General features: G+C 34.0%; 8 protein-coding genes and 1 long non-coding RNA gene across 14 annotated transcripts; 4 read left to right on the top strand and 5 right to left on the bottom strand.

Moving 5' to 3' along the window:
• Positions 1-16: 16 nt before the first annotated feature.
• Positions 17-1,844, bottom strand: LOC105668826 (methionine aminopeptidase 1D, mitochondrial). The gene is made up of 6 exons (XM_012361443.2): positions 1,702-1,844; positions 1,284-1,547; positions 925-1,116; positions 682-832; positions 459-569; positions 17-311 (listed from the first exon to the last, which is right to left on the bottom strand). Exons 1-6 carry the CDS (start codon positions 1,780-1,782, stop codon positions 121-123), a joined length of 990 nt encoding a protein of 329 aa, XP_012216866.1. The 5' UTR covers positions 1,783-1,844; the 3' UTR covers positions 17-120.
• pn (exopolyphosphatase prune) lies at positions 1,832-3,599 on the top strand. The gene is made up of 7 exons (XM_012361442.2): positions 1,832-1,958; positions 2,025-2,113; positions 2,202-2,443; positions 2,506-2,777; positions 2,841-3,082; positions 3,163-3,321; positions 3,399-3,599. Exons 1-7 carry the CDS (start codon positions 1,949-1,951, stop codon positions 3,573-3,575), a joined length of 1,191 nt encoding a protein of 396 aa, XP_012216865.2. The 5' UTR covers positions 1,832-1,948; the 3' UTR covers positions 3,576-3,599.
• Positions 3,600-3,961: 362 nt separating this feature from the next.
• Positions 3,962-11,356, top strand: LOC105668824 (discoidin domain-containing receptor 2-like). Of its 2 annotated transcripts, none has more exons than XR_010888968.1 (15): positions 3,962-4,842; positions 5,212-5,317; positions 5,387-5,612; positions 5,844-5,991; positions 6,086-6,384; positions 6,455-6,710; positions 6,773-7,474; positions 7,918-8,063; positions 8,153-8,311; positions 8,593-8,702; positions 8,781-8,948; positions 9,026-9,118; positions 9,204-9,345; positions 9,628-10,192; positions 10,319-11,356. XR_010888968.1 is itself a non-coding variant. In XM_067350984.1 (15 exons), the coding sequence occupies exons 2-15, from the start codon at positions 4,758-4,760 to the stop codon at positions 9,928-9,930; spliced, it is 2,943 nt and encodes a 980-aa protein (XP_067207085.1). In that variant the 5' UTR covers positions 3,962-4,355; positions 4,527-4,757; the 3' UTR covers positions 9,931-11,356. The 2 variants fall into 2 exon arrangements, 1 of the variants encoding a protein (XP_067207085.1); XM_067350984.1 differs by having other exon boundaries at positions 3,962-4,355; positions 4,527-4,842; positions 9,628-11,356.
• Positions 11,357-11,422: 66 nt separating this feature from the next.
• Coq4 (Coenzyme Q4) lies at positions 11,423-14,254 on the bottom strand. Its single transcript, XM_067351000.1, has 4 exons — positions 14,114-14,254; positions 12,159-12,499; positions 11,865-12,088; positions 11,423-11,778 (listed from the first exon to the last, which is right to left on the bottom strand). Exons 1-4 carry the CDS (start codon positions 14,145-14,147, stop codon positions 11,628-11,630), a joined length of 750 nt encoding a protein of 249 aa, XP_067207101.1. The 5' UTR covers positions 14,148-14,254; the 3' UTR covers positions 11,423-11,627.
• Positions 12,537-14,116, bottom strand: frc (fringe connection). Its single transcript, XM_067350994.1, has one exon. It carries the CDS (start codon positions 14,001-14,003, stop codon positions 13,026-13,028), a length of 978 nt encoding a protein of 325 aa, XP_067207095.1. The 5' UTR covers positions 14,004-14,116; the 3' UTR covers positions 12,537-13,025.
• Positions 14,255-14,576: 322 nt separating the features above from the next.
• Positions 14,577-16,284, top strand: LOC105668740 (putative transferase CAF17 homolog, mitochondrial). Its single transcript, XM_012361269.2, has 2 exons — positions 14,577-14,909; positions 15,014-16,284. Exon 2 carries the CDS (start codon positions 15,033-15,035, stop codon positions 16,155-16,157), a length of 1,125 nt encoding a protein of 374 aa, XP_012216692.1. The 5' UTR covers positions 14,577-14,909; positions 15,014-15,032; the 3' UTR covers positions 16,158-16,284.
• Positions 16,285-16,690: 406 nt separating this feature from the next.
• On the bottom strand, positions 16,691-20,259 carry LOC105668744 (uncharacterized). 2 transcript variants are annotated; one of them, XM_067350987.1, is made up of 4 exons: positions 20,117-20,259; positions 17,935-19,451; positions 17,479-17,849; positions 16,691-17,394 (listed from the first exon to the last, which is right to left on the bottom strand). In XM_067350987.1, the coding sequence occupies exons 2-4, from the start codon at positions 19,436-19,438 to the stop codon at positions 17,314-17,316; spliced, it is 1,956 nt and encodes a 651-aa protein (XP_067207088.1). In that variant the 5' UTR covers positions 19,439-19,451; positions 20,117-20,259; the 3' UTR covers positions 16,691-17,313. The 2 variants fall into 2 exon arrangements, with proteins under 2 accessions (XP_067207088.1, XP_012216699.2); XM_012361276.2 differs by lacking the exon at positions 20,117-20,259 and having other exon boundaries at positions 17,935-19,464.
• On the top strand, positions 20,153-21,130 carry LOC105668746 (uncharacterized). The gene is made up of 3 exons (XR_001100159.2): positions 20,153-20,293; positions 20,796-20,869; positions 21,006-21,130. It is a non-coding gene; the product is annotated as an uncharacterized lncRNA (long non-coding RNA).
• Positions 21,131-21,301: 171 nt separating this feature from the next.
• LOC105668741 (uncharacterized) lies at positions 21,302-24,902 on the bottom strand. Of its 4 annotated transcripts, XM_012361272.2 has the most exons (6): positions 24,699-24,902; positions 24,214-24,389; positions 23,912-24,037; positions 22,625-23,803; positions 22,205-22,536; positions 21,302-22,127 (listed from the first exon to the last, which is right to left on the bottom strand). In XM_012361272.2, the coding sequence occupies exons 3-6, from the start codon at positions 24,021-24,023 to the stop codon at positions 21,945-21,947; spliced, it is 1,806 nt and encodes a 601-aa protein (XP_012216695.2). In that variant the 5' UTR covers positions 24,024-24,037; positions 24,214-24,389; positions 24,699-24,902; the 3' UTR covers positions 21,302-21,944. The 4 variants fall into 4 exon arrangements, with proteins under 4 accessions (XP_012216695.2, XP_012216693.2, XP_067207090.1 ...); XM_012361270.2 differs by having other exon boundaries at positions 22,625-24,037; XM_067350989.1 differs by lacking the exon at positions 24,214-24,389.
• Positions 24,903-25,003: the final 101 nt, after the last annotated feature.

The raw sequence follows: 25,003 nt of genomic DNA, 5'->3' as shown, positions 1-25,003 counted from the left end.
AATTAATTAATATTAATACATTAATTAATATTTACATCTTTACTGGAAATAATATATGTATAATATATATATATATAATATTAATAAGCATTACTTCTATACATAGTTCGATAAAATAGACTAGAGTGTTAATATTTCACATCCAGTATCTGTTATTAAAATTGTATGTTCAATTTGAGCCGTCCTAGAATTATCGACAGTACAAGCGGTCCATCCATCTTCCAGAATTTCAATCTGCGTCGTTCCTTGGCCCAAAACTGGTTCAATAGTAAATGTCATTCCTGATTTCATTTTCCCAGAATGATCATTTGCTGTAGAAGAAAAAAATAGATATATATTTTTCAATATATTTATGTTGATTTGATATATGTATCATATCAACAATTCCAAATAAAAAAATTGAGTATTTAATTTCATTGCGTATTAATGTCAATAATAATAAATTGTTTCTACTATACCAAAATGTAAAATGTCTGGAGCACCATGAAAATAGGATCCAATACCATGGCCTATGAATGCCGGTATTACATTGAAATTGTGCTTCTTTGCTGTCTCTTCTATTACATTACCTGAAAAGAAATGGAAACATTTTATACAATATTGAAATAAGTACATTATAATATAATTTTAATACATTTTGAAGCAAAAATTAAATATAAATTTTATTATATATACACTTACCAATATTGCAAAAATGTTCGTTTGGCTTGCATATTTCAATAGCCGATTTTAAGCACAATTCCGTTACCGTTATCAATCGTTTGCCTTCTGGATCAACTTCGCCCACTTGAAACATGGCAGAGCAATCGCCGTGATAACCATTAAGATATACCTAAAGAATTCAATTCTTTTTATATAACTTAACTTTTTTTAATAAAGAAATGACTTCATAAGACATTTTGCATCAAAGATGATATTACTCACTGTTATATCGACATTAAGTATATCACCTTCTCGTAAAGGCCTATTGTCTGGAATACCATGGCAAGCAACATTGTTAATACTTGTACATATAGATTTGGGAAAGCCAAAATAATTGAGAGGACTGGGATAAGCTCCATTGCCTATGATCATCTCGTGTACTTGTTCATCAAGAAAATCGGTCGAAATGCCTGGCTAGTATAAATCAATTTCATCTTACACATTCAAACTTGTTACAATATACAAATATTACCGATTCGCTACATCTTTTTTCATCTACAATTTCTTTGATCAATTTGGAGTTGATAAGAGTAATATGAATCTAAACAATCCTTTTTTTACACATAAAGTAAATGATTCACCTTAATTAAGTGATCAACTTCACGTAAGATGTGACTGGCAAGTTTACAACTGTGCCTCATGCATTCTATTTGGGATGCATCCTTGATTTCAGGTGTTGTTGGTCCACTTTGATCAGGTATCGTCGAGTGACTATAAGATGGTTGAGGTATATACGCAGGTACATCAACCTTTTTAGAGACTAATCCAGGTCGCACTATGTCATATTTACCAAAAGAATTATTGTTATAAGTGTGGACAGATCTGAGCATTTTTACATCTTGAGTCTAAAACAAATATTTTCTTGCAGTTAAATAATTCTGCACTTTGTTTATGATAAAGATATTTAAATTATCCACTAATGGTGATCATCACTAATTATTCCACTAATGATGAAAATAGTCAAAATAATAAAATTATATGTAGATAAAAAAAATATACCTTTGATGCAGTTTTGAGAAAGTTAAAAAAACATTTTGTAGAAGAATGCACCGTTTGAATGATATGTCTAGTTGAACACATATTCTACGATATCTATAATCCTTGTTACAGTTATCAATTTAAATTCTTTCTTGAAACTGGTACAGTGCTAATGATTGTGTACATACAATAGACGTACAAATTCAAATTACGCATGCGTGTGTTGAAAAACTAGAGAAATCTAACCTAAATTAACTTTCAAATTAATATGATTCAAGGTATGTAAGAAAACATATTAAATTTAAAAAAAAACATAATAATAAAAGGTGATTGTGTGTTTATAGAACACACAGAAGAAAAAGAAAAAAAGGAATATATAATGCAAGCGCAAGGAGCTATGGAATCTTTTCTCAATGTGTCAAAGACTGCTTTGGTAAAAAATTGCTGCATACATTTTCAGAATATTTTAATCTGTAAAAGTCTACCATTTTATCTAATTTGTCTCTTGTATTTTATTTCAGTCGCAGTTATCATCATATCAAACAATTCGTGTTGTTCTGGGAAATCAAACGTGCGATTTGGATTCTGCTGTATGCGCCCTGGTTCAAGGATTATTAGAATATGTCGACACTAAAAACCGTGGGCAGAGCAATATCGCAGTGATACCAGTCATGAATATCCCAGAGAAGGAATTTCGTATTAAAACGGAAGTAGTTTATAGCTTAAGATCTCATAACATCCCATTAAACTTAATAACATTCAGGTGAGTCCTTGAGTTCTGGAGAACAATCTGATTTTTATGCTACTTGAGTTGATCTTCGACAGAGATCAGATCAATTTGCAAAATCTGCAGAATGATGCTTGCAAGAGGCTGGAGCTGATTTTAGTCGACCATCATACTCTTCCGAATGAAGATATCACATTGAAACTTTCAGTTATAGCGATTATCGATCATCGACCATTGGACCCAGCCTGGTCATGGTCCAATGTATCATTAAACATAGAAACCGTGGGAAGCTGCAGCACTCTTGTAGCACGCAATGTTCTACAAAAAAATCCTGACATATTGGATGCTCAACTTTCAAGTCTTTTACGAGGTATTATACGTAGTAAACTTCATTAATAATTACGAATTTATTTTAATTATGTATATTCCCCAGGTCCAATATTGGTTGACACCTACAACATGTCGAAGGAAGCTGGTCGAGCAACTGCTACTGATATTGATGTGTTAAATGCTATTGAGAAACTTGGTGGACTCACATCTGATAGAACCGAGACATTTAACAAACTTGTAAAGGCAAAAACAGATATTAGCGAATTAACTCTTGAAGAACTTATGATTAAAGATCTAAAAGTAATCAATGGAATTCCTCTTGTGGGATTCTCTCTTTTAGTGGAGGTACTCTAGCATTACTGAAGATTTTATTATTTAATTAACTTGTTTAATTAATTTCAAATATATATTATGACACATTTTAGAATTTTCTTATGCGTGAGAATGCAATAAAAACAATTGAAAAGTTCGGTAATAATCGAAATTGTTCTGTCATTGTTCTCATCGGTCAGGATTTAAGCAGTGAACGCGTATCTCGAGATATTGCTGTCTTTTCAACATTATCTAATCAATTGGGAAATGATGTGAGTGTTATTTAATATAATATTGATATTTTAGTTTATCATGTATATATATCTACTTATTTTGTTTTTACTTTCAGATAATCCTAGCATTAACATCCTCCACCCAACCATACTTAAATTTAGAATTGATCAAGGAGATTCTAGATGAAAAATATAGCCTACGCTTGTATAAACAAGGAAATGTAAAGGTAACACGCAAACAGATATTACCAATTGTACAGAAAGTAGCATTAAACAGAAATGAGGAAATATGAATAAACAGCATAGAGTGAAAAGCATGTTGGAAGTACAAAAGTTGTGTCAAATATAAAAATATTTGAACACACTCAAATCCTCCACCTGCTCCTACACAATTATATTATTAAATCTCTTTTTTTAGTAATATTATATTTGATTTAAATATATTAACGCCGTTTATATTTTGTTAGAAATCGTTCATTTTGTCTCCATTTTCATGTCCAATTTGAAGCCGATTATTTATGTATATACATATGTCATTAATAATAAATTAAGGCGCATATAATATCATACACTATCAATCGAATCATTGGTGATCCTTTGGTTAAACACAGGTATATTAAATTTATTTTATTTTATTTTAGAAAAAATTGATATATTTAAAGTTTATAAACGGCCTTTTATAATTTTCGTATTGAGAAAGTATCTCGGTTATCGGAAATTTTATGATTTTGCGCAGTGAAACGCCACTGCTATCGCCATTGGCCGTCGAAACGTCACACCCCTCGGCGTTATCACACATCATCCCCATATAAGGTCCTTTCTTCCGGTGGTATTGTAGTGGCTGTAGCGAGTAATGCCGCGAATGCCGATCGCCCTTCGTTCGCGCGAATGTTGCGGAAGTGCGCGGGACGGAAATGTATTGTGAAAGTTGTAGGCGCCGATAGAAACGCGAGAATGAAAGTCGAACGGAATTATTAAAGCTCCGACCTTAATGAGCTTGTTATTAAAGCGACGCACGTGTTTCATTTAAATTATGAGACTAGCCTCCAAGCATCGGCGGTTTCTCGCGAACGGTAAGAACGTCGAATGTACAAGAGTAGAGATGTAAAAATCGGCGGCCGCGAAATTCGCAAACTTCCCGCGAAAATCGAGTGCAAGCGTGAGGAAAAAAAATTAGCGAAATACGCGGAATTTCGCCCACCCGCGAAATAACGCATATTGATCGTTCCATACTTGTTGCGCAGAGACAACAGCCGGGCCAAGCTACGCCGAGTATCAACATCCCCACCCTGTACGAGCGAAAAGCTGCATTACCCTCATGAACATTATTGTTCTGTAAATTGTATATTTTTCTTTCATTATTACGATGTGCCGCGCGGTGCTGCCGAAGGAAACGCGATGAGAAACTTCCCCGAGTATTATGACTTGTGAATGCGCTCGGATTATCGGTACGCGCTACGGTATTATAACATATCATGGAGCCAATACGTCTTTTGATAAAAGTCCTAATGCTGTTCAACTGGTACATGAAGGCATCCATCGGATATCCAAACGCTCTCGGTAAGCGTCGCTCGTTAATCTATTCTATTACTCCATTTTCAACCCTGACATATGTGACCTATTTTTTATGTATATTTGCGTAGAGCGATTTAGCAAAATCCATGTGATAGACAGGATAATTAATTCTGTCTAATAAATTTTTAGATATTTTAGGAATTAATCAAAGTTATATGATTAATCGTGTTTGCTTGTTGAAGATTACATGTAATAATATACAAATCAGACAAATAATATTCCTGAAATGTTAAATATTTGAAAATTATAAATATATTGAAAATATTTGTGAATTAAACATATTTTTGTGTTTTTGAAATAGTTAAGGTAGTAATAATTTCTGTAATAATAATAATATAAGTAATAATTTTTTAGAAAAATGCATATTTCCACTTGGCATGGAAGAAGGGAGAATCCCGGATGAAGCGATTACGGCGTCATCCAGTTACGAGATGAAATCCGTGGGTCCCCAAAATGCAAGGTATATAAGATTTACACGCTAATATGTACAACTTTAAGTACAGTCGTGATAATTTGTAAATATTCGTAGAATACGACAGGAAAAGAATGGTGGTGCTTGGTGTCCGAAAGCTCAAATTAGTAGCGCCATACGAGAATATTTGGAGATTGATTTGACGAGAGATCATCTTATTACATGGACCGAAACTCAGGGCCGATTCGGCAACGGCCAGGGTCAAGAATATGCAGAGGCATTTTTTCTGGAATACTGGCGGCACGAGAAGTGGCATCAGTACAAAGATTTGAAAGGGAACAAGGTTGACTCGACTATTCAAACTTGCTAAAAATTAATAACTTTTAATTAAATTAAAAAAATTGGTTTTCTGTAAAAAATTTAAGAACAGATTAGATTTTATTTAATTTTCAGATTTCTTCATAGAAAAAAATATTTATATAAATTCTTGAATATCTAAATAAATCGAAAAATATAAAAATATTTAAATGAATGAACTCTTTTCGAAGACTATGTTACATTATATTGATTACAGGTTTTACGAGGTAACAGCAATACATATCTAGTCGAGAGACAAAAGTTAGATTTACCGTTCGTCGCGAGTCGGGTAAGATTCGTTCCATACAGCCAGCATCCGCGCACTGTATGTATGCGCGTCGAGATTTATGGATGCACCTGGAATCGTAAGTAATTGTAAAAACGAAAGTGTAATTAAAATATATTCAAGAACACAACAGTGGGGGCGTAACAAGAGCACTCTCTTTACTGTTTATGCAGAAGACATCATTAGTTACACCGCGCCCAAAGCTGACAAAGTTTTCGGGCCGAACGGATGTAATGTCGAGGATACGTCGTATGACGGCACGGAGATAGACAATCTGATGTTGAACGGACTCGGACAATTAACCGACGGTATAGTCGGCAGCATAACGGAGATCTTCGAATCTAATAAAATAACCAACTGGGTCGGATGGCACGATCGGGATAACGTGGAATTGTTTTTTGAGTTCCAAGTTCTCCGAATATTCAAGAGATGTATGATCCATACGGCTTATTTTTCCGATCTAAATGTCAAGGTGCGCAGTTGAAATACGAAGATTCTCTTAATGTAGTGACAATCTTTTTTTAACTTTAGCAATTTTGCAGCTTTTCGAAATAATAAAATTGTGGTTTTCGTCGGACGGCAAGGAATATCATCGAATGCGAAGGAACACGCCTGAAATGTTTCAAACATTTACCGATCTTAAAGCAAATGTTATTTCTAACAGCAGCCGCGAAAAAGGTTCCAGGAATATCTTTTGGATATCTATTCCATTAGAACCAAAAGTTGGCAAGTTCGTCAAGATGGAATTGAAACCTGAAGCAAAGTGGTTGTTGTTAAGCGAGATTATATTTGACTCAGGTAATCTATTATATTTCGTTATTCGGAAACTCAAAAAACTGAGATATTATTTTGTAATTTAGTTCCAGTCGTGAAAAATAGCACTGATGGAGCGTTGGAACGACTGTCATGGACACATTCTAATACTACCGAGAACATATCTCAATTAACCAATCAGAATGACGCCGGGAAGACAAAAATCGAGGACAAGGAAAATAAGGACAAAAACGAGAACAAACGCGAACCAGAAATTCGAATTGAGAACAAAATCAAAGTCGGCGACGAGGAAAGAATTAACGTTGAGCATGGACGTACAATGACGGATAAAACGGAAGTTGATTCGAACGAGACAGCATTGGTGTTAAACGAATCGAACCTAACACCGGATGCTTTCCCCGTGAACAATTCGTCAACGTATATTGGTCTGATCAGCGCGGCGCTGACCGTAATCGTCTTTTTCTCGAGCTGCACGATCTTTCTGATGAAGCAGAGGGGTCGCAACAAAGTGGCCCTACTGCAGAAGCACACCGCACTACTGTGCGGCTCGCCAGCACCGGGTATCACGATCAATACGAAAAACATTAAATTACCCACGCCAATCGTGGTGAACAACCTGTCGCAGTCCAGGCTGTCGTTGAAAAGCAAAGCTGCCTCGAGCACCGATTACAAATTCAGCGACGCCGACGCGAGCGAACAGCATAGTGCTTACGAAAAAATTAATAACGTACCTTCGGAGCAATATGTCAAATGCGAGGCGAGATCCAATTATAAAACGGGAAATTTCGGTATGTATAGAATTGTATAATAAGGACGTTAATAATCAGTAATCAGTAGCATTAAAAATTAATAGTTTTAATACTGATCGGGCCTTCAGTTTAACACAGTAGAAAATATTATACTATATCAAAGAAAACATAATGATGTATATATAATCACAACACAGCGATTATTCTATAATTAACAGAACATAATAATTTGATTTGCGCGTCTCTTTGTCTCCACGCTTAATGATTTATATTCACTCTAATTTTCCTGCATTTTTCCTGATTAATTTTAATTCGGTTGCGGTTAATTTAATATCTCGTAATATAAACGCGTATTAATTAGCAAAATCATTTGCAATAACAAGCGTATTAATTAAATAATGAACGCGGCTCGCATTTCACCAAACGCTCGTGTACGCTCTCAGTTATATTTTATATAACATTGCCGCCGGCTTGTGTTTTAGATACTAAAAGCAACGAGAATTTCACCGATGAAACGCGAGTGGAGTGCATAATTCCGACGATGCCAAGAAAATTGAGTCACTCGCAAATGGGGAAACTCAATCAGAGAGTGTACGAAAGTTACTATGCGGCTACAGACATTTTAACGGTAAGAAAACTCGCGGCGTGCAACGATAGCTTAACCGACTTCGCGATCGTTAACGCAATACTCAATACAGCGTTTATGACATGTTCTAGATAAAAAGACGCGATCAGCATCCCGTCGTGAGTCTTTTCACACCGCTGCTCGTACGAGATTCGGTTGTGTCGTACAAACGCGGGACTTACGACGTCCCACGTATTTCTCGGCATAGATTAAGAATTCTCGATAAGCTCGGCGAGGGAAACTTTGGTTTGGTGAGTTTCGTCTGTTGTATTTTTTTAGACAATACTTATATATTTCTAAAGGTTCTTGTACAGACTTTTTCTTAATTCCCACACAGCATGTATTATCCGAGAGACGTTCGGGAAACATTCCGAAGATATTGTATCTCTCAAAGATATCGTATCTCTCAAAGATATCTTCGGGATGTCTTCTGAATACCTTTTAGATATGTGTGCTGTGTGGGTTATTTTATAGCCACACTTTAGTTTCTGTTTGAAAAACTTTCAACATAAAAAAACTTAATCCTATTTAGATTCATCTGTGCGAAGCGAAAGGCATACAAAATCCGGATCTAGGTATCCTGCAAAACCGTCAAGTAGTAATAGTTCGGTCTTTATGGCGCGGTGTCGTTGACGCGCTAAGGTAAAGTATTGAATTTTGTTGTTTAATAGGTTTCTATACTTACAAAGTTTTAATTTGCACGAAAACAAATCGATTCAGGGAGGACTTTATGAACGACATGCGCATTTTGTCTGAAATTCGCGACATCAACATTGCCAGGATAATCGCGATCGTCGAAGAAGAACCCTTTAGTGCCATTTTCGAATACGGAGAACTCGGGGATTTGTCTAGTTTCCTAAAAAATCGCGATCGAGATGTGCCGATAAGGTAAGATTATGCTTCAACTGGAGGTTTTGCCGCCATTTCTTTTCTATACAATTTTTATACGATAATGGGTTCTGCAGTTACGAGTGCTCGTTGAATGTGATCACGCAAATTGCATCGGGAATGAAGTATCTCGAGAGTTTGAACGTACCGCATTGCGATCTGGCGGCCAGGTAACAACACGTTCTTATCATGCATTTTGTAATAAAAACTCTCGTAAATATATTACACCGTGTACTAATATATGTTGCATTGCAGAAATTGTATCGTTTGTAAAGATCTACTGATTAAAGTGTCCGACCAGGCGATGTATTGCAGTAAATACGACGGCGAGTATTACGTCGACGAATGCTACGCGAAGATACCGTTGCGTTGGATGGCATGGGAAGCAGTTTTATCGGTAATTTGATTTCGTGATTAGAATCACCAGATATTGTTATTAGTTTTCAATTTTTTCTACACATATACGCTTATTTTTAATCAATGTGACAATAATGATTGTTTTGACAGCACATTAAAGAAAGACTAGAATTTTCTATCATCTATTAAATTCAAAGTTTTTCTGCACACATACAATTTTAATTAACCCAAGAGATTGTTTCGATATCATATTTGAAATTTTATTTGACATTTAAATGTTTGTGGTGACTCTATCGAAACTTTCCACATTTATCTTACGAAGGGAAAACGAAGCTGCCAATCCGACGTTTGGTCGTACGGCGTAACAGTTTGGGAAGTGTTGACGCGCTGCGAGGACATGCCGTATGCCGATCTGGTCTCGGAACAGGTGTTGGAAAACTGCGGCCTGTGGTATCACTCATTGGACACCGGCGGCAAGAAGAAGAGCCCGCGGGTTCTCGAGCAGCCGGTGTTCTGCTCGGACGATCTGTATCGGCTGATGCTGCGGTGTTGGTGCAAACGCGCGGAGGATCGGCCTAGTTTCCAGGAGATTCACTGCTACCTCAAGAAACTGACTTTGGATTAAGTGTTGCGCAAATGCGAACGCATTTCTGCGAGAGCGTATGGAAACACGCCCCAGCAGCGGCGGCGCGGACCAAATCGATTACAATCAGCTAAGAAGCATCCTGATTGCTTTCTTGATCTTGCTTTTGCATGTGACTCGAACTAATTACGATAATCGAATCAGATCGAGGAACCGTCGATGCCTAAACACACGAACGTAGGATGCTCTCTGGCCACTAAAATTACTGCTCAACTAGATTTATCTAATTTTGATTATAAATAAGGTAGGTTAAAATAACGTAAAACGATAAAATTCATTGCGGTGAATAATCGCACGTTTCTCCTTATAATACTCTACGCGTACGCCAAGGAATAATCTGAGAATAATCTCTTTCAACGATTACTTCCAGATAACAATCAGTATTCCAGAGGAATGCGTGATCTCGAACGAATGAATGATTCACATCTATTTATTAATTTATTAATTTACATATCTTTCCTACGCTTATATATGTGATACTCATTATCGTTTTTACTGTTAGAAAAAATCGTTCCATTTCTCTATATCTATTACTCAGATAAAGCTGACCAGTAGCAAAATTGCGATAATGAACCTCGCAGCAAAGTTCGTGGTTTTGCTCGAGTTTGATGCGGATTATGCGTAAAGTTTAATCGCATCTCGTCAGCTGAGTATTTCATATCATGGTAAAAATTCGTTGCACGTAGCCGAAGCAAAATAATATAAACGAAATCGGCATGAAGCGAACGTAATACTCAATTACGTCGAAGAATGACAATCAGTTTTGCTCATCTACTTATATGTACTTATTTTACGAAATAATATCATGATATAATCGTATTGATCGATTCAACTTATCTATCTTAAGAGAAAGGCGGATCGTTTAATCTTCAATCAAATTTCGCAATATGGCGCAAGATTTTTAAATAGAATTACTCTTCATATATCCTTTCTTATATATCTTAAACTAAGTCATCCAAGCTAAGTCATTTTTATTCCAAAATATATAATAATTCGTGGGGTGTATCTTAAAATGCAGGTGCGCTCTTTACGGATCACATTATTGCGTCATTGATTCTTCCAATTTAAGAGTACGAATGTACTTGAACAATTTTTGTGCCAAAAAATAGTAATAATTCAGAAAGGACGCGTTTTAGCACACAGATTCGTGCAAATATTTTTCATTACTCAATTGATATAACGAGGTCTTTAAAGCATACCTTCGTTTTAAGATACATTCTGCATGATAACGGTATTAACACTAAGAAAACAATGAAAAAAAAAAGGAGCAAGAGAGCAAAAGATGAAAATCACAATTACGATAATTGGAACACAACGACGATAATAACGATTATGATAAACGTACAATTTTAGATTATATATGTTTATAACAGATGTAACGTTTAATTAAATCAAATTTGTAATATCAGTAATGCGTGTTGCTTTGAAAATTATCGCAAATCTGGTGATTATCCGACAAATTTGTAAAAAAAACTTTTCTTTTTCTTTTTTTTAGAATTATTTATTACTGAAGAAGTTAAAGACTTATATATCACAGACATAAGAGTTAAAATTTTCACATATAAGTGTCTTAGCAAAATGATATACAAACTTTATCTTTCGTTTAATCGCAAACAACTATTAAATACTACTAATTACAGTCATAAATTATTATAATTTGATTTCAATTAGCTAAACTTTTATACTAGACGTGTAATGTTCATTTCTTTGTGAAAATCCTCGAGAGACTGCTCCCAGCGTTCTTCATAATAAATCCCTAACAAAAACTTCGCATTCAATCCCGTATTTATAGACCACGGAAGATGATGATTTAAGTACAAATGCCTTTGTCTGAAATGTTACATGATACATAAACGATCACAATACACTATCATAAGCTATTCGTAGATCGTGAAATGATTTAAGCGTGAGTTTACCTGGAACGTAGACGACTAGCTCCGAATATCGCAGCAGTTGTGCACATCGGCAAGCGCATCTGCAGAGCTTCTATCCATTTAACCGCTACCTCTCCCAGCATCGTCGTCGGCATCAAGAGCATAGCGTGAAAAATATCGTGCGTCTCTCGATATCGTTGCATCACATAAGCCAGTTCGATATCGTCGACGAATTGTACTTGCTCTCTATCGTCGGGTGATACTTTCTGCAACGTACATCGCTCGCTCAGAAAACATTGTTTTACAGGTTCTTTTTTTCGATAAAATTAATCTTACGTTGTTGTCCAAGAAATCGTGATACGTTCGGCCTACGGTTCCTTCCGGCAGGCTCTTGAAATAATGGAGATCGATGGTGGACGTGTTTATACGTGGTTTTTGTGCGAGAATACGTTGACCCTCGTTTGTGCTCTTCATCTGTTGATGACAATGCATGAGAGCCTTCGTACCGGTAGTTTCTGCGAGACACGCTATCATGTCACCTCGAAACGGATTCGCCAACGATATCGCCGACGAGCCCATTGTGAGAAGCACACGCTGCAGAGAGGATAGGGGTATGTGATGCTTGGAATAATCCTCCAGAAATGTCTCACTTATCTGCGAAACTGTCGAGAAACGGCCTGAAACCGAGCGAGGAAAATAAAATTTGATCGTGTGTTCATTAATAAATAAAATTTATTTCCATTAAAGTAGCTGTCGTATGTACATTTTACGCAGATTACATCTAATTTTATGGCGGTATTATACCTTAATTGACCTGAACATTGTCTTAATTAGTGTAATACTTAATTGGTAACAATATTTTTACTTTGGTATATATTACAGTCAGGTTGTCAGTGTTATTTTATCTCGCTTTTTAACTTTGTTCAAAGTTAAAAAACATTTTATGTTACAAGGAACAGAAATGCATATAAAATTACAACTAATATCAACCGTCATGTCATTGTTTGGAGCAAAGGAACATATGCACAATTTTTTGTTAGTATAATCTCGATATACTGACAAAAAATTTATGTAAGTTACACAATTTATCTTACATCTAAAGAAAGATCACTGGCCACATTAGATACTTTCTAAAGATGATAATAAACTCTTTATACAATAAAAATACATCACACTTACAAATGCTTACATTAAAGCTTACGATCATACAGCTTGTATCTTGTTGGCCTGAGATTCAGTCAGCAGACTGTATTTTGGCTGTGCGATTTCTCTCTTACGAAATGTTAACCAAGTATACACTAAACTGCCTATCACACTTAAATTCAATCCCACAAAGTTTAACCATGAAAATATATAATCTCCGCCAATGACCATGCCAAGGTACGTCACACATATGTTCTTTAAGCATCCAATTATAGTAGTGGTCAGTGCAGAATTATATAATGTACAAAGAAGCATGCTGTATGATAATACAAAGCCCATTAGACATGATAACATAAATTGTAGAACAAAGAAGAGATTTGTCCAATCGGGAAATTCTAACGCCGAGGCTATATCACCCATCCACCAGGCCAACAGAATCGTCGGACCGAGCATAAACAAAGAATTATAGTACATCAGTCCGTACTTTCCCAAGTCCTTAGAATCTAACTTCTTCTTCATATATACACCATTAGCAGCAGTGAAAAAGTCATTCAACAGAATGAAGATATAGCCCTCCAGATTGAAGGCGAGATCGTTCAGCGCAGCCACCACTGCACCCAGGATCATTGTGTAGACACTTAATTGTATGGACATACGCGCTTTGACGCCAAGGATATAATACTCAGCGATCATCGTCATGAGGATACTGAATCGCCGCAGGGCGGTGAACATCGGCAGACTCAGCTGCTTTGTACCACCTAATCCGAATATCATGTTGCCAATGTATATTATTGGTAGCGGCCATATCTTGAAAAACGTCGTCCGTTCCAGACTAGGGTATTCGATGTAACGCAGCTTCTTCGCGGTACATAGCACCAGTATCGTCGCAAACATTTGGCCAATCCCCAACACTTGGAAGGACGGAAAGGCGAACGACGTGAGCACGGTCTTGTTGACGACCGTTATCATAAACGATGAAAAACCGTAAAAAACTGCTGACGCCACACGCATGAACATCGCATTCTCGTGTTCCGTCATCGTGAAAGCGGTGCAGCCTCTCTCGTCCGATCGTATTCGTTGAATAAAATTCTCGTTAGCCGAGAAATATCGCTACTTCGAGAAATAATGATAGATGTAAAGGAACCTACACTTTGATAACCTTATCATCTTGCTTCCGCTCATAGCACCGGCTCCAATTCAATGCGCGTTAGATTAGGTCCAAGAAGACGAAGGTTTCAACCTCGATGAAGTTTCGTATAAAATTCAAATCTCAACGATGACAGAATTGCGAAGGCATGACTACTTCGTGCACGAGTTAGTTGCCCGCACAACTTTGCTTGACTTTGCTCGGAGCAGCAGCAGTAAGACGATTGTCAAGGCACCTGATTTGTGCAAAATTCACGTTATTTGCGTTATGTAACAGGTTAATTTTTCAAAATATTTTATCTAAAAAAGTAGAAACAAATAGACTTACACTGACTCTCTTATACCTTTTTTAAAATTAAAAAAATAAATTTATCTCGCTGTATATTATCTTCATTTACTTAAAATCTTAATTGATCTCACAATGACATCTTGCGGCGCAGTGTTTTAGTTTCAACAAAAAGCGTTAGATGTCACTACAGTTACCACATTTTCTGACAATTGTTTTATTACGTGCTTATATTTTTCCCGTGTACTTTATTATATCAATAGCTACAGTTACTCGTACAATTTAACTGACAACTCATAATATTTTTTAATGATATTATTTTAGTTTAATAACTGCAAAAATTATTATAATAATTATATTTATTTTAAATAATCTAATAATGCGTTAGATTAGGTTATGAGAAACTTGGAACTGCTGTTTGTATTTTTTTATTTGAAGGACGCACACAAATTATTTTTTCAAGTTATCATGTCATATACTTGGAGTAAACATCATTGAATTGTAATATAAATGTAAGTTCAAATACTTTCAAACGTTAAATATTATATAAAGTATTGAAGAGGTTAGAATTTTAGTCCGTAATACTGGTTTTATTGGTTGCATATATTTTTCGTAGAAATAAAAAGTTCAAATCTATGACGTCTGCCATGATGAATATTTGCATTAGTCGCTTTGCTATCCAAATCTGCAAACGAAATAAAAGGATTGATGGCTGTAAAAAGTATTTATCTAGACACAATTCTACCCAAACTGGTGGCAAAGTGTTAGTACACTTGAATGATAGAAGTATACTACATATCAGAGGCAATGAGACCTCTACCTTTTTACAAGGATTAATCACCAACGATATGAAGCATCTTGAAGAAGGGGCATCTAACATCTATACTCTGTTTTTGAATACAAAGGGCAGAGTAATGTATGATGCTATAGTGTACAAGAATGGGAAAAACGATTCTTACTATGTAGAATGTGATTCACAAATTGCAGAATCTTTACAAAGGCATTTAAAGATGTATCGTGTAAAACGAAAAATAGACATAGAGCACATAGGGGACAAGATTAATGTCTGGTCAATGTTTAATTCGACTAAATACTTTGATAGCAGGACTGTAGTGAATGAGAATGGAAATCGTAAACTGGAAGGGATGATATTTCCTTGTGGAACATTAAACAGCAAAACCAGCAAAATTATTGATGACATTATAATACATGAAGATCCTCGATTACCTGATTTAGGTCTCAGAATTTTGGCTAAATCACAGATTGACAGACATGAGATAATTAAGCATTTAGATTCCAATGTTTTATCAGAGAATGTCGAGGATTATACAGCCTTTAGATATAAATTAGGAGTAGGAGAAGGTATACATGATCTGCCACCTGGAAAAGCATTGCCTTTAGAAATCAATTGCGATTACTTGCATGGCATCAGTTTCCACAAAGGCTGTTACATCGGTCAGGAATTAACTGCACGTACTTATCACACTGGTGTAGTCAGAAAACGTCTGATGCCTTTAATGTTTGATAATATCACAAATAAGTCACTTGCGTACGATGAAAAAATCCTCAACGAGTCTGGCAATGTGATAGGAAAATTTCGGGGATATTCCGGAAAGTACGGATTAGGCTTAATGCGTATTAACGAAGCTCTCAGCGCTAATCAGCTTAATGTATCTGGTATAAATATAAAAGTAGTCAAACCTGCATGGTGGCCTCAAGAAGTTCAAAAAGAAATTATTTCTGCCAAAGAAACAAAATAACATATTCAATAAAATTCATGCAATATATTAATAGATTATTGTTAGATAAAAAAATTGTGATATATATACATGATACGCCAAATTGTAATGTATATATAAATATAAAATAAATTTATTATATGTAAAACCAATTCTTTATTTATCAATAAATGTTCCTCGGCGGCAGACATGAGAAAACAGTTTGGTGATAAATATAAAATATCAAAAAATGTAACAAAAAAATGATTAGTAGCGAGAATCATAATAATAAATTTAATTTTATATGCTAAGCCAGTATCACGTGACATTCATTACTGTGAAATTATGCTCAATATATTTAATGGATTCTATTCCTTGTTGCTTTATAGGATGGAAGATTTCGCTAGTACACAAACAAGCGAACCTCATGTTAGCAAGCAACAGGTTACTTTCAGAAATCAGCAAACAGCAGCAAGCGGCATTTTTATGTGTTCTTTTTGTTCTTTGAAAGAACGCTATGACTACAAAGGCACGAGACCACCATTCGCTCAACAACTTGTTTATTCAGAGGAGTGTTACATTATGAAAGACCCGTTCAATTTGCCAAACAGAGGTGAAATCTTAGTTCTAGGTGCTAATTGCAACGTATGCGATCGTGCTGTATGCATGGGATGCAGCATATTTTACACAAAACGCTTCTGCCTCAAATGCGCGTTCAGTAATATGCAAAATTTACCACCCCAACTACATAACAAGATCAGAAATTTAATAAAACATACAGATTTTTAAAAATGCAATTTTATTACTAAATATTGTATTTATCAAATGGAACAATTATAACGTAAAAAAAAAATTACAAGTTACAAATTTATTTTTGTTGTTTTATATATGAAATACATTATGCAATATATTTTATGCATTATTGTAAAACTTATGAATAGACAATGACACACATGAATATTGACAATTACTTTTTTTTATACTAAATAAACGTTACAAGTCATATGTTTGAAAATAAAATTTCTTAATTCTATCCTACGAACTATAAAATGTATCATAACGTTGTTAACTTAAACTTAAACTTTTACGAATTTATTCCGTTCAGTCTCAAGATTTTCTTTAGTTACGCCAGTTTTCTTCTTTCGCCATTTACTTTTTTTTCTTGTTGAGTATCTTGTTCTTCTTTTTCCGTTTGATATTAGTTTTTTGACCTTGGAATGAAGTCGGTTTTTTTTTCTTCAAGGCCATTATTTTTCTGATATATCGGGTATTTTTTAGCCTATAAAAAGAAATCACAATATACAACACCAATTTTTTTTTATCAAAATATCTTACGAAAAATATATAATATTTAAATATTTACTTTATGTGCTTCAGTTTCTTTTAAATTATTCTCCGTCTCTACCAATTTTTTTTGTGCCTTTTCCCGCCATTTTCTATCTTCTATTAAACTTCTCACTACTTTCATATTTTTTATCAAGCACTCGTATACTGCTTCTGTTTGTTCAGTTATCCGCTCAATAAATTGGGGAGACAACGTTAGGCTTACTGTTATTCTATGATCAAAAACCAGAGTTCCGGTTAGTCCTACAGCCTTAACCGCAGCTTCTTTGGTCATAAAATAAACAATACCCTCCCCTTTGTTAATTCCTGTTTGGAGATCACGATGTAAAAATATACACCTTATTTGTCCACATTTTTCAAATATTTTCCAAATTGTGTTGACATCCAAATCTGAAATTTTTACAGTTAACCAATTAGTTTTCTTACTATATAAGCAACAATACGTACTTGTAAAATATATATTTGTTATACATACCTTCCGGCATATTACTTAGCATTACACATCTATCTTTCTTAAACACGAGAGCGAATAAGTTATCCTTATAATATATAGTTATGTAATTTCCTGCAAATATACTTCCATTCACGCTGAATGCCTGTTCGGCAGCTAGTGGACAATCAAACTCAACCTGCGCTGAAACGTTAACTACGTATGGATGATTTACACTATCTGCTACGAATGGATGTAAACCATAATTATAACGGTGTGGAACAAACCATTTTAGTTTTACGGATTTAACGGAACCAAACCATTGGAAATAATTTTTTATTTCCAGTTCAGTTATGTACTTGGGAAGATTATCAACTTTAATAGATGTCCTATTCATGTTTCCATAGTGGTCAGGAAAGGGTATACGCCATTTTTCTTCAACGACCTCTTTCAAGATATCTTTTGCAATTTCTACTAACTTTTTGTTCTCTTCATCATTTTCATCTTTGTCTGTATTTTTATCTGTATCTTCTTTGTCTTTGTCTTTGTCGTTGTCGTCGTTGTTGTCGTTGTCGTTGTCGTCGCTGTCGTTGTCGCTGTCGTTGTCGCTGTCGTTGTCGCTGTCGCTGTCGCTGTCGCTGTCGTTGTCGTTGTCGTTGTCGTTGTCGTCGTCCTCATCGTCTTCATTCTTAACATCTTCATTCTCAACGTCTTCTTCTTCACAATCTTCATCTCCGTCTTCTTCTGTAAAATACTCATCGTCCTCCTCTGATTCAAATGCTAACTGGTTCCCAAGTATATCTGAATCTGAATCTGAATCATTTTCCTCTTCTTCCTCCAAATCAGAGTTGAAATCGCTATTATCTTCCTTACTTTCTGATTTGATTTTTGATTTTACACCGGTGAATGCTTTTATACCTTTATGCATAACCGTTTGTTTCTCCTTTTCCTTTTCCTCCTCCGAAGAATCCGTGACAGATGACCAACTATCATTCTCTGAGTCAATTGGGTAACTCTTCTTTAGTACATCTGAAACATCACCATCTACTTTCTTTTTCTTCTTATCCCCACAATGCCATGAACTAGTACTATCAGAGTCTTCGTTATTATCATCCTCCATTTCTGATTTTGTACGTTTTACTACTTTTCTATCTGACACATCAGCATTTACTTCCTCTTCCTTGTAATTCAATGCCTCAGAGCTACCGCCTTCTAATTTCTTTTTCTTCATCTTCTTGTTGGCTGATTTGTTTTGTGGTTTATTTAAATCATTTTTTTTTCTTTTCAAAGAATATTGTTCTTTCAATTCTTTCTTGTTATTTTGAAGTAAATTCTGATTATTCTCTGTATCATTAATATTTTGGAAATTTTTCTGTAGTGATTCATTTTTATTTTGCATTTTTGAATTGTTAATCAAAGCTGTTTTGCTTCCAGATGCACTTTTCAACTTGAAATTCTTGGCATTTTGTATTAAACTTTTTATTTCATCTATCGATTGATTTGCAACTGCAATTGGATTTTCTGCTGATTTCTTTTTCGTTTTACCCATTGTTTCTAAGTTACTGTAATAATTAAAGGCATTAGGACTATTAAAGGACCATCTGAAACACTAGAACTATTAAGATTGTTATAATATGAAAATAGGAATTAAGGATGCCTAAATGTGATTTTAAGTATTCGTAATATACAAAAAATTTAATAATATATGAATTATTTTCTTCTGTAATCTTATAGTAGTCTTTTACTTGTTTTTTTATTATATGGGGATATGTATACTTTTTTTGTTAGTTTTTCTTGAAATATAGAACTACTCTTCTTTTTCTATATTTTATTTGAGAGTATCGGAAACTATTTAACGACTCTACACATCCATAATGCCGTATATGTAAAGTACAGAATTTCTTCCAGAACAATCTTCTTTGAGAACAAGGAACTTGTTACTATCAGTTTTATATTAAATATTTCAAACTAATTATAAACAACAAATAATTATAAGCTTATTCTTTTATTTTTTATAAGAAAAAGAAGTAAACTTAACTGATAAAGGAACGGTTGAATTGACCTAACGTTAATATTTAAAGGTTAAATGCCACGTGCGACGTGATAGAAATTAAGTTTAAAAAGAGATAAATTTAATTAAATATCCATTATATGTGTTTTAAAGTTTTAATTAAATATGTAAAATATTTAATAATTATATAGAATATATTTGTAATAAATTGCTTACTTTTAATTGCCTTTTCGAAATACTCGAGTTATCTAAGTTATCGCCAATTAGCACACAAGTCAACTACATCTGCCAACAGACGCGTAGAAAAGAAAGCAGAGACACTGGGAGCGGGAGCAGTGACAATACTGGCTATCTGCTGGCTATCGACAGTTGCGTTCAAAAAAAACATTGAACGTAGGTTTGTGTATAGATTTCTAGAAAAATAAATCTTGAATTTGAATTTGATTGGTGCATGAATAGACATTAGGGGTGCGTTCCACTTAACGCCCGCAACGCTCCTAGAATCATTTTATCCTCGTTTAACTTTCAATGAAAAACAAGGATAAAATGATCCTAGGAGCGTTGCGGGCGTTAAGTGGAACGCACCCTAGGTCTGTTTTTTATAGCTGAACTGGCTGCACTAGTTCAGAGTTTATCTTTCTCCTTCCAATGTGGAGGGAAAAAGATAAGCTCTGAACTAGTACAGCCAGTTCAGCTATAAAGAACAGACCTATTATATATTAATCATAGATGATAGAAAATCAATAATTTTAATGCGCTTATCTATCGCACAAATTATTTAACGAAAGATTTACACTGTGATCTACATATAATGTTCAATATTTAGAAACAAAATAATTTTTTAAAATTAGATTAAATATTTGCAAAGTCCCTAAAAAACACTTTTTCCTATTAGATGCTGGCATATCGGACATCAAACATTGGACGCAATGTGAATCCTTCATAAACATCAATTCCGGGTTTCATAAGGTTTGTTCACGTCACATGCCTCAACATGCTCTTGCTCACTTCAATACGCTCCAATCTATAATATTACGTTATATATAATATTTGGGACATCACGACGTGTTGCTGACGTGACAAATCTATCGATTACCCGATCCAGATGGCCGAAAGAAGGGAGACCCTCCGAAGCAATATCGTCTACTCTACTCTATCGATTATGCTAGATGAATATCAAGATATAGGAAAACAAATTTAGTATAAATAATAAAGAAATCTTAATGAATACCTCATTCTAAATTTTATATTATATTTTCAATATATTATACTATATATATATTATAATTTATATAATATATATCGAGTACTATATATTATATTATACTCGATTATTCTGTCAATAGATTGACGATCACAATCAATATCTTCGATTTCGAGAAATACATGTACAAGTACCAGTCATTTTTTAATAATATATATTTAAATGTGTATATCTAATATCTTCGTCCTTTTTGGATTGAAACAATAAATAGATGTCAAATTTTTGTGTCCCCTTTGTTCTTTGAAAGAACATTAGACTACAAATTTGTGAAACCACATCGTCCGCCGTTATTTGTTGATGGTTGAGGACTGTTATAAGATCCATTCCGTTTACCAAACAAAATTGAAATCTTGGTTCTAGGCGCTAATCGCAATATATGCGATCGTGCTGTATGCATGGATGTAGCATATTTCACACAAAATGCTTTCGCCTCAAATGCATGTACAGTAATATGTAGAATTTACCATTCCAACTATATAACATCAGAAATTTAACATGCAGATTTTAAAAAACGCATTTTATTACTAAATATATATTGTATTTATCAAATGGCACACAAATTATAATAAAAAAAAAAAAAAAAAAACAATTATCTAAGCGCTACAAACATATTTTTGTTTTATATATGAAATAATTCATGTATCGTTATAAAAACTTTTGAACAAAACAAAATCAGCAATTACTTTTTTTATACTAAATGAACGTTATGAGTCATATGTTGAGTATAATATTTCTCAATTGTATCCTATGAATTATAAAATTTAACATAACATTGTTCACTTAAACTTTTGCGGGTTTATTTAGTTTAGCTGCGAGTTTTTTCGCCATTTGCATTTTTTGCTTGTTGAATTTTTTGTTCTTCTTTTTCTGTTTCAAATTAGCTTTTTGACCCTGGAATGAAGTCGATGTCTTTTCTACGAGGCCATTACTTTTCTGAGGTATCTGTTGTTTTTTATCTTCAACCTATAAAAGAAATCCATAATATACAACACCAATTTTCTTTTTATCAAAACAATTTTACAGAAAAGTAAAACACTTACTTTACGTGTTACAGCATCTCCCGAATTAGTCTTGAACTTTTTAGATGGATTATTATCATTGCTTTTACCTTGCAATTTTTCTGCGTCTTTAACTTTCTTTATTTCTTTAGCGTTTTCTATTTCTTTGTGTATAGAAGCAGAGGTTCGTACTTCTACTTGGCGATTAAATATCATACATCCATTTAGTTCCAGAGCCCTTTCTACAGCATCTTGGGTCTCATAGACAACACAAGCATACCCATTAGTATGTCCTGATGAATAACGAAATAGCTTTACACACTCTATGTCTCCACATCCATTGAATATTTTCCAAATCGTGTTGCTATCTATACCTGAAAATTTCACAATTAATCAGCTAATAGTTTTATTATTATATAATCAACAATACATATTTGTAAAATATATATTTGTTATACATACCCATCGACAGTTTGCCTACCCATATACATTTACTACTATCAAATATGGGGCGTAAGTTAGGGTTATCCACATACTGTACAATTATTTTGCGTCCTCCAATTTCCTTTCCTTGCATGCTATATGCCCTTCTGGCAGATATTGGACTTTTAAATTCAATCAATGCTGAAACTTCAAAGTATGGATGATGATTTTGATTAAATTCATTTTTACATTTTCGTTCCGTTCTGAATACTATGTTTGTAATGGTACCAAACTCTAAAAATTTTGATTTTATTTCTTCTTCAGTTATACTGTTGGGTAGACGTTCAACTTTAATAGTTGTTCTATTGACGTTTCCATCAGGGGAGAATGAATATTGACCATTTTCTATCTCTGGCATGGTTTGAAGTTCTCTCACATCAATTGATCCATCATCGCTTTTATACTCTTCTTCATCTATATCATCATCTTCTTCATCTCTTTCATCATCATCTTCTTCATCTCTTTCATCATCATCTTCATCGTCATCATAATCAGATCCTTCGTTTACGAATTTATCTAACTTTTTCTCATTTTTATTTTTGCTATCTTTATCCTCAACATCTTCACCTTTGCAATCCTTATCCTTATCCTTATCCTTATCCTCATCATCATCATCAACCTCATCTTCATCTTTATCATCTGCATCTTCAAAATCCTCATCATCCTCTTCTGATTCATCTGGTAAACTCTTCCCAAGTATATCTGGAACATCATCTTCTTCCTTCTCGTCATCCGACAAAACCCATGAACTAGAACTATCAGAGTCATTGCTATTATCTTCCTCAATTTTTGACTTTTTACCGGTAAATACTTTTGCATGTTCATGCTCAATCATTTGCTTTTGCTTTAGCTTTTCCTTTTCATTTGCCAGCTCCTTATCAGTGGCAAATGACCAACTATCATCCGAGAGAACTGACGAAATATCATCCATGTTAGAGGACGAACTATCCTCCTCTGATTCATCTGTTAAACTCTTGTCAACATCTGGACCATCACCAACTTCACTTTCCTTCTTTTGCCAATCCAATGACTTAGCATTATTAACTTTTAATTTCTTTTCCTTCATCTTCTTGTTGACCGATTTGTTTTGTGATTTATTTGAACCATTTTTTTTTCTTTTCATAGAATATTGTTCTCCATTTAATTCTTTCTTGTTATCTTGAAGTAAATTTTGATTATTCTTTGTGTCTGTAGTTTTCTGAGATAGTTTATTTTTATTTTGCATTTTTGAATTGTTAATCAAAGCTATTTTGCCTTCAGATGTACCTTTCAACTTGAGATTTTTGTTTTTTTTTACTGAACCACTTTTTATTCTATCTATCGATTGTTTTACAGCTACATTTGGATTTTGTGCTGATTTCTTTTTTGTTTTACCCATTGGTTTCTAAGTTACTACAATAATTAAAAGCATTAGAATTATTAAAGAACCATTTGAAACACTAGAACCATTAAGATTATTACAATATGAAAATAAGAGTTAGGGATGCCAAAACGTAAGATTAGGTATTCATATGGTATGAAAAAATTAAATACATAAATTTTCTTCTGTAATATTAGTAGTCTCTTACTTGATTCTTTATAATATAAGAATGTGTGCTTATTTTATTAGTTTTTCTTCAGATATGGCACTACTCTTCCTTTTCTTTAATATATTTTATTTTAGGGTATTAGGAAACGATTATCTAATGACTTTATACATTCATGATAACGTGTACATAAAGTACCGAATTTCTTCCAGAACAATCTTTTTTGAAAACAAAGAATTTGTGATTATCGGTTTTATATTAAATATTTCAAACTTAATTATAAACAATATATGATTATAAACGTATTCTTTTATTCTTTATAAGAAAAAGAAGTAAACTTAATCGATAAAGAAACGGTTAAATTGATCTAACGCGATTATTTAAAGGTTAAATTTCACGTGCAACATAATAGAAATAAAGTATAAAAAAAGATGAATTTAATTAAACATGTAAAATATTTATAATTCCAGAATATGTGTGTAATAAATTGCTTACTTTTAATTGCCTTTTTGAAATATTCAACCTACCTAAGTTATTTTCGATTAATAGACGAGCCAATAGACGAGCTAACAAACAAGCCAACAAACGAGCTACAGCCACGAAGAAAAGAACACAGATAAGCTGAGAATAGTGAGAGTAAGGGTCTCGTCGGTGGTGGTAAGGGCTATTGACAGTTGCGTTCAAAAAAAACATTAAACGTACAGTTTGTGTAGACTTCTAGAAAAATAAATCTGATTGGTGGATCAAAAATATACATTAATCGTAGATGATAGAAAATCAATAATTTTAATGCGCCTATCAATCGCATAATCAAATTATTTAATGAAAGACG

Source organism: Linepithema humile, chromosome 3 (assembly GCF_040581485.1).
Source record: "Linepithema humile isolate Giens D197 chromosome 3, Lhum_UNIL_v1.0, whole genome shotgun sequence".
Classification (NCBI taxonomy): Eukaryota; Metazoa; Arthropoda; class Insecta; order Hymenoptera; family Formicidae; genus Linepithema; species Linepithema humile.
Note: the sequence above shows the minus strand (reverse complement) of the source record. Positions and strands in the feature narration are given on the sequence as shown.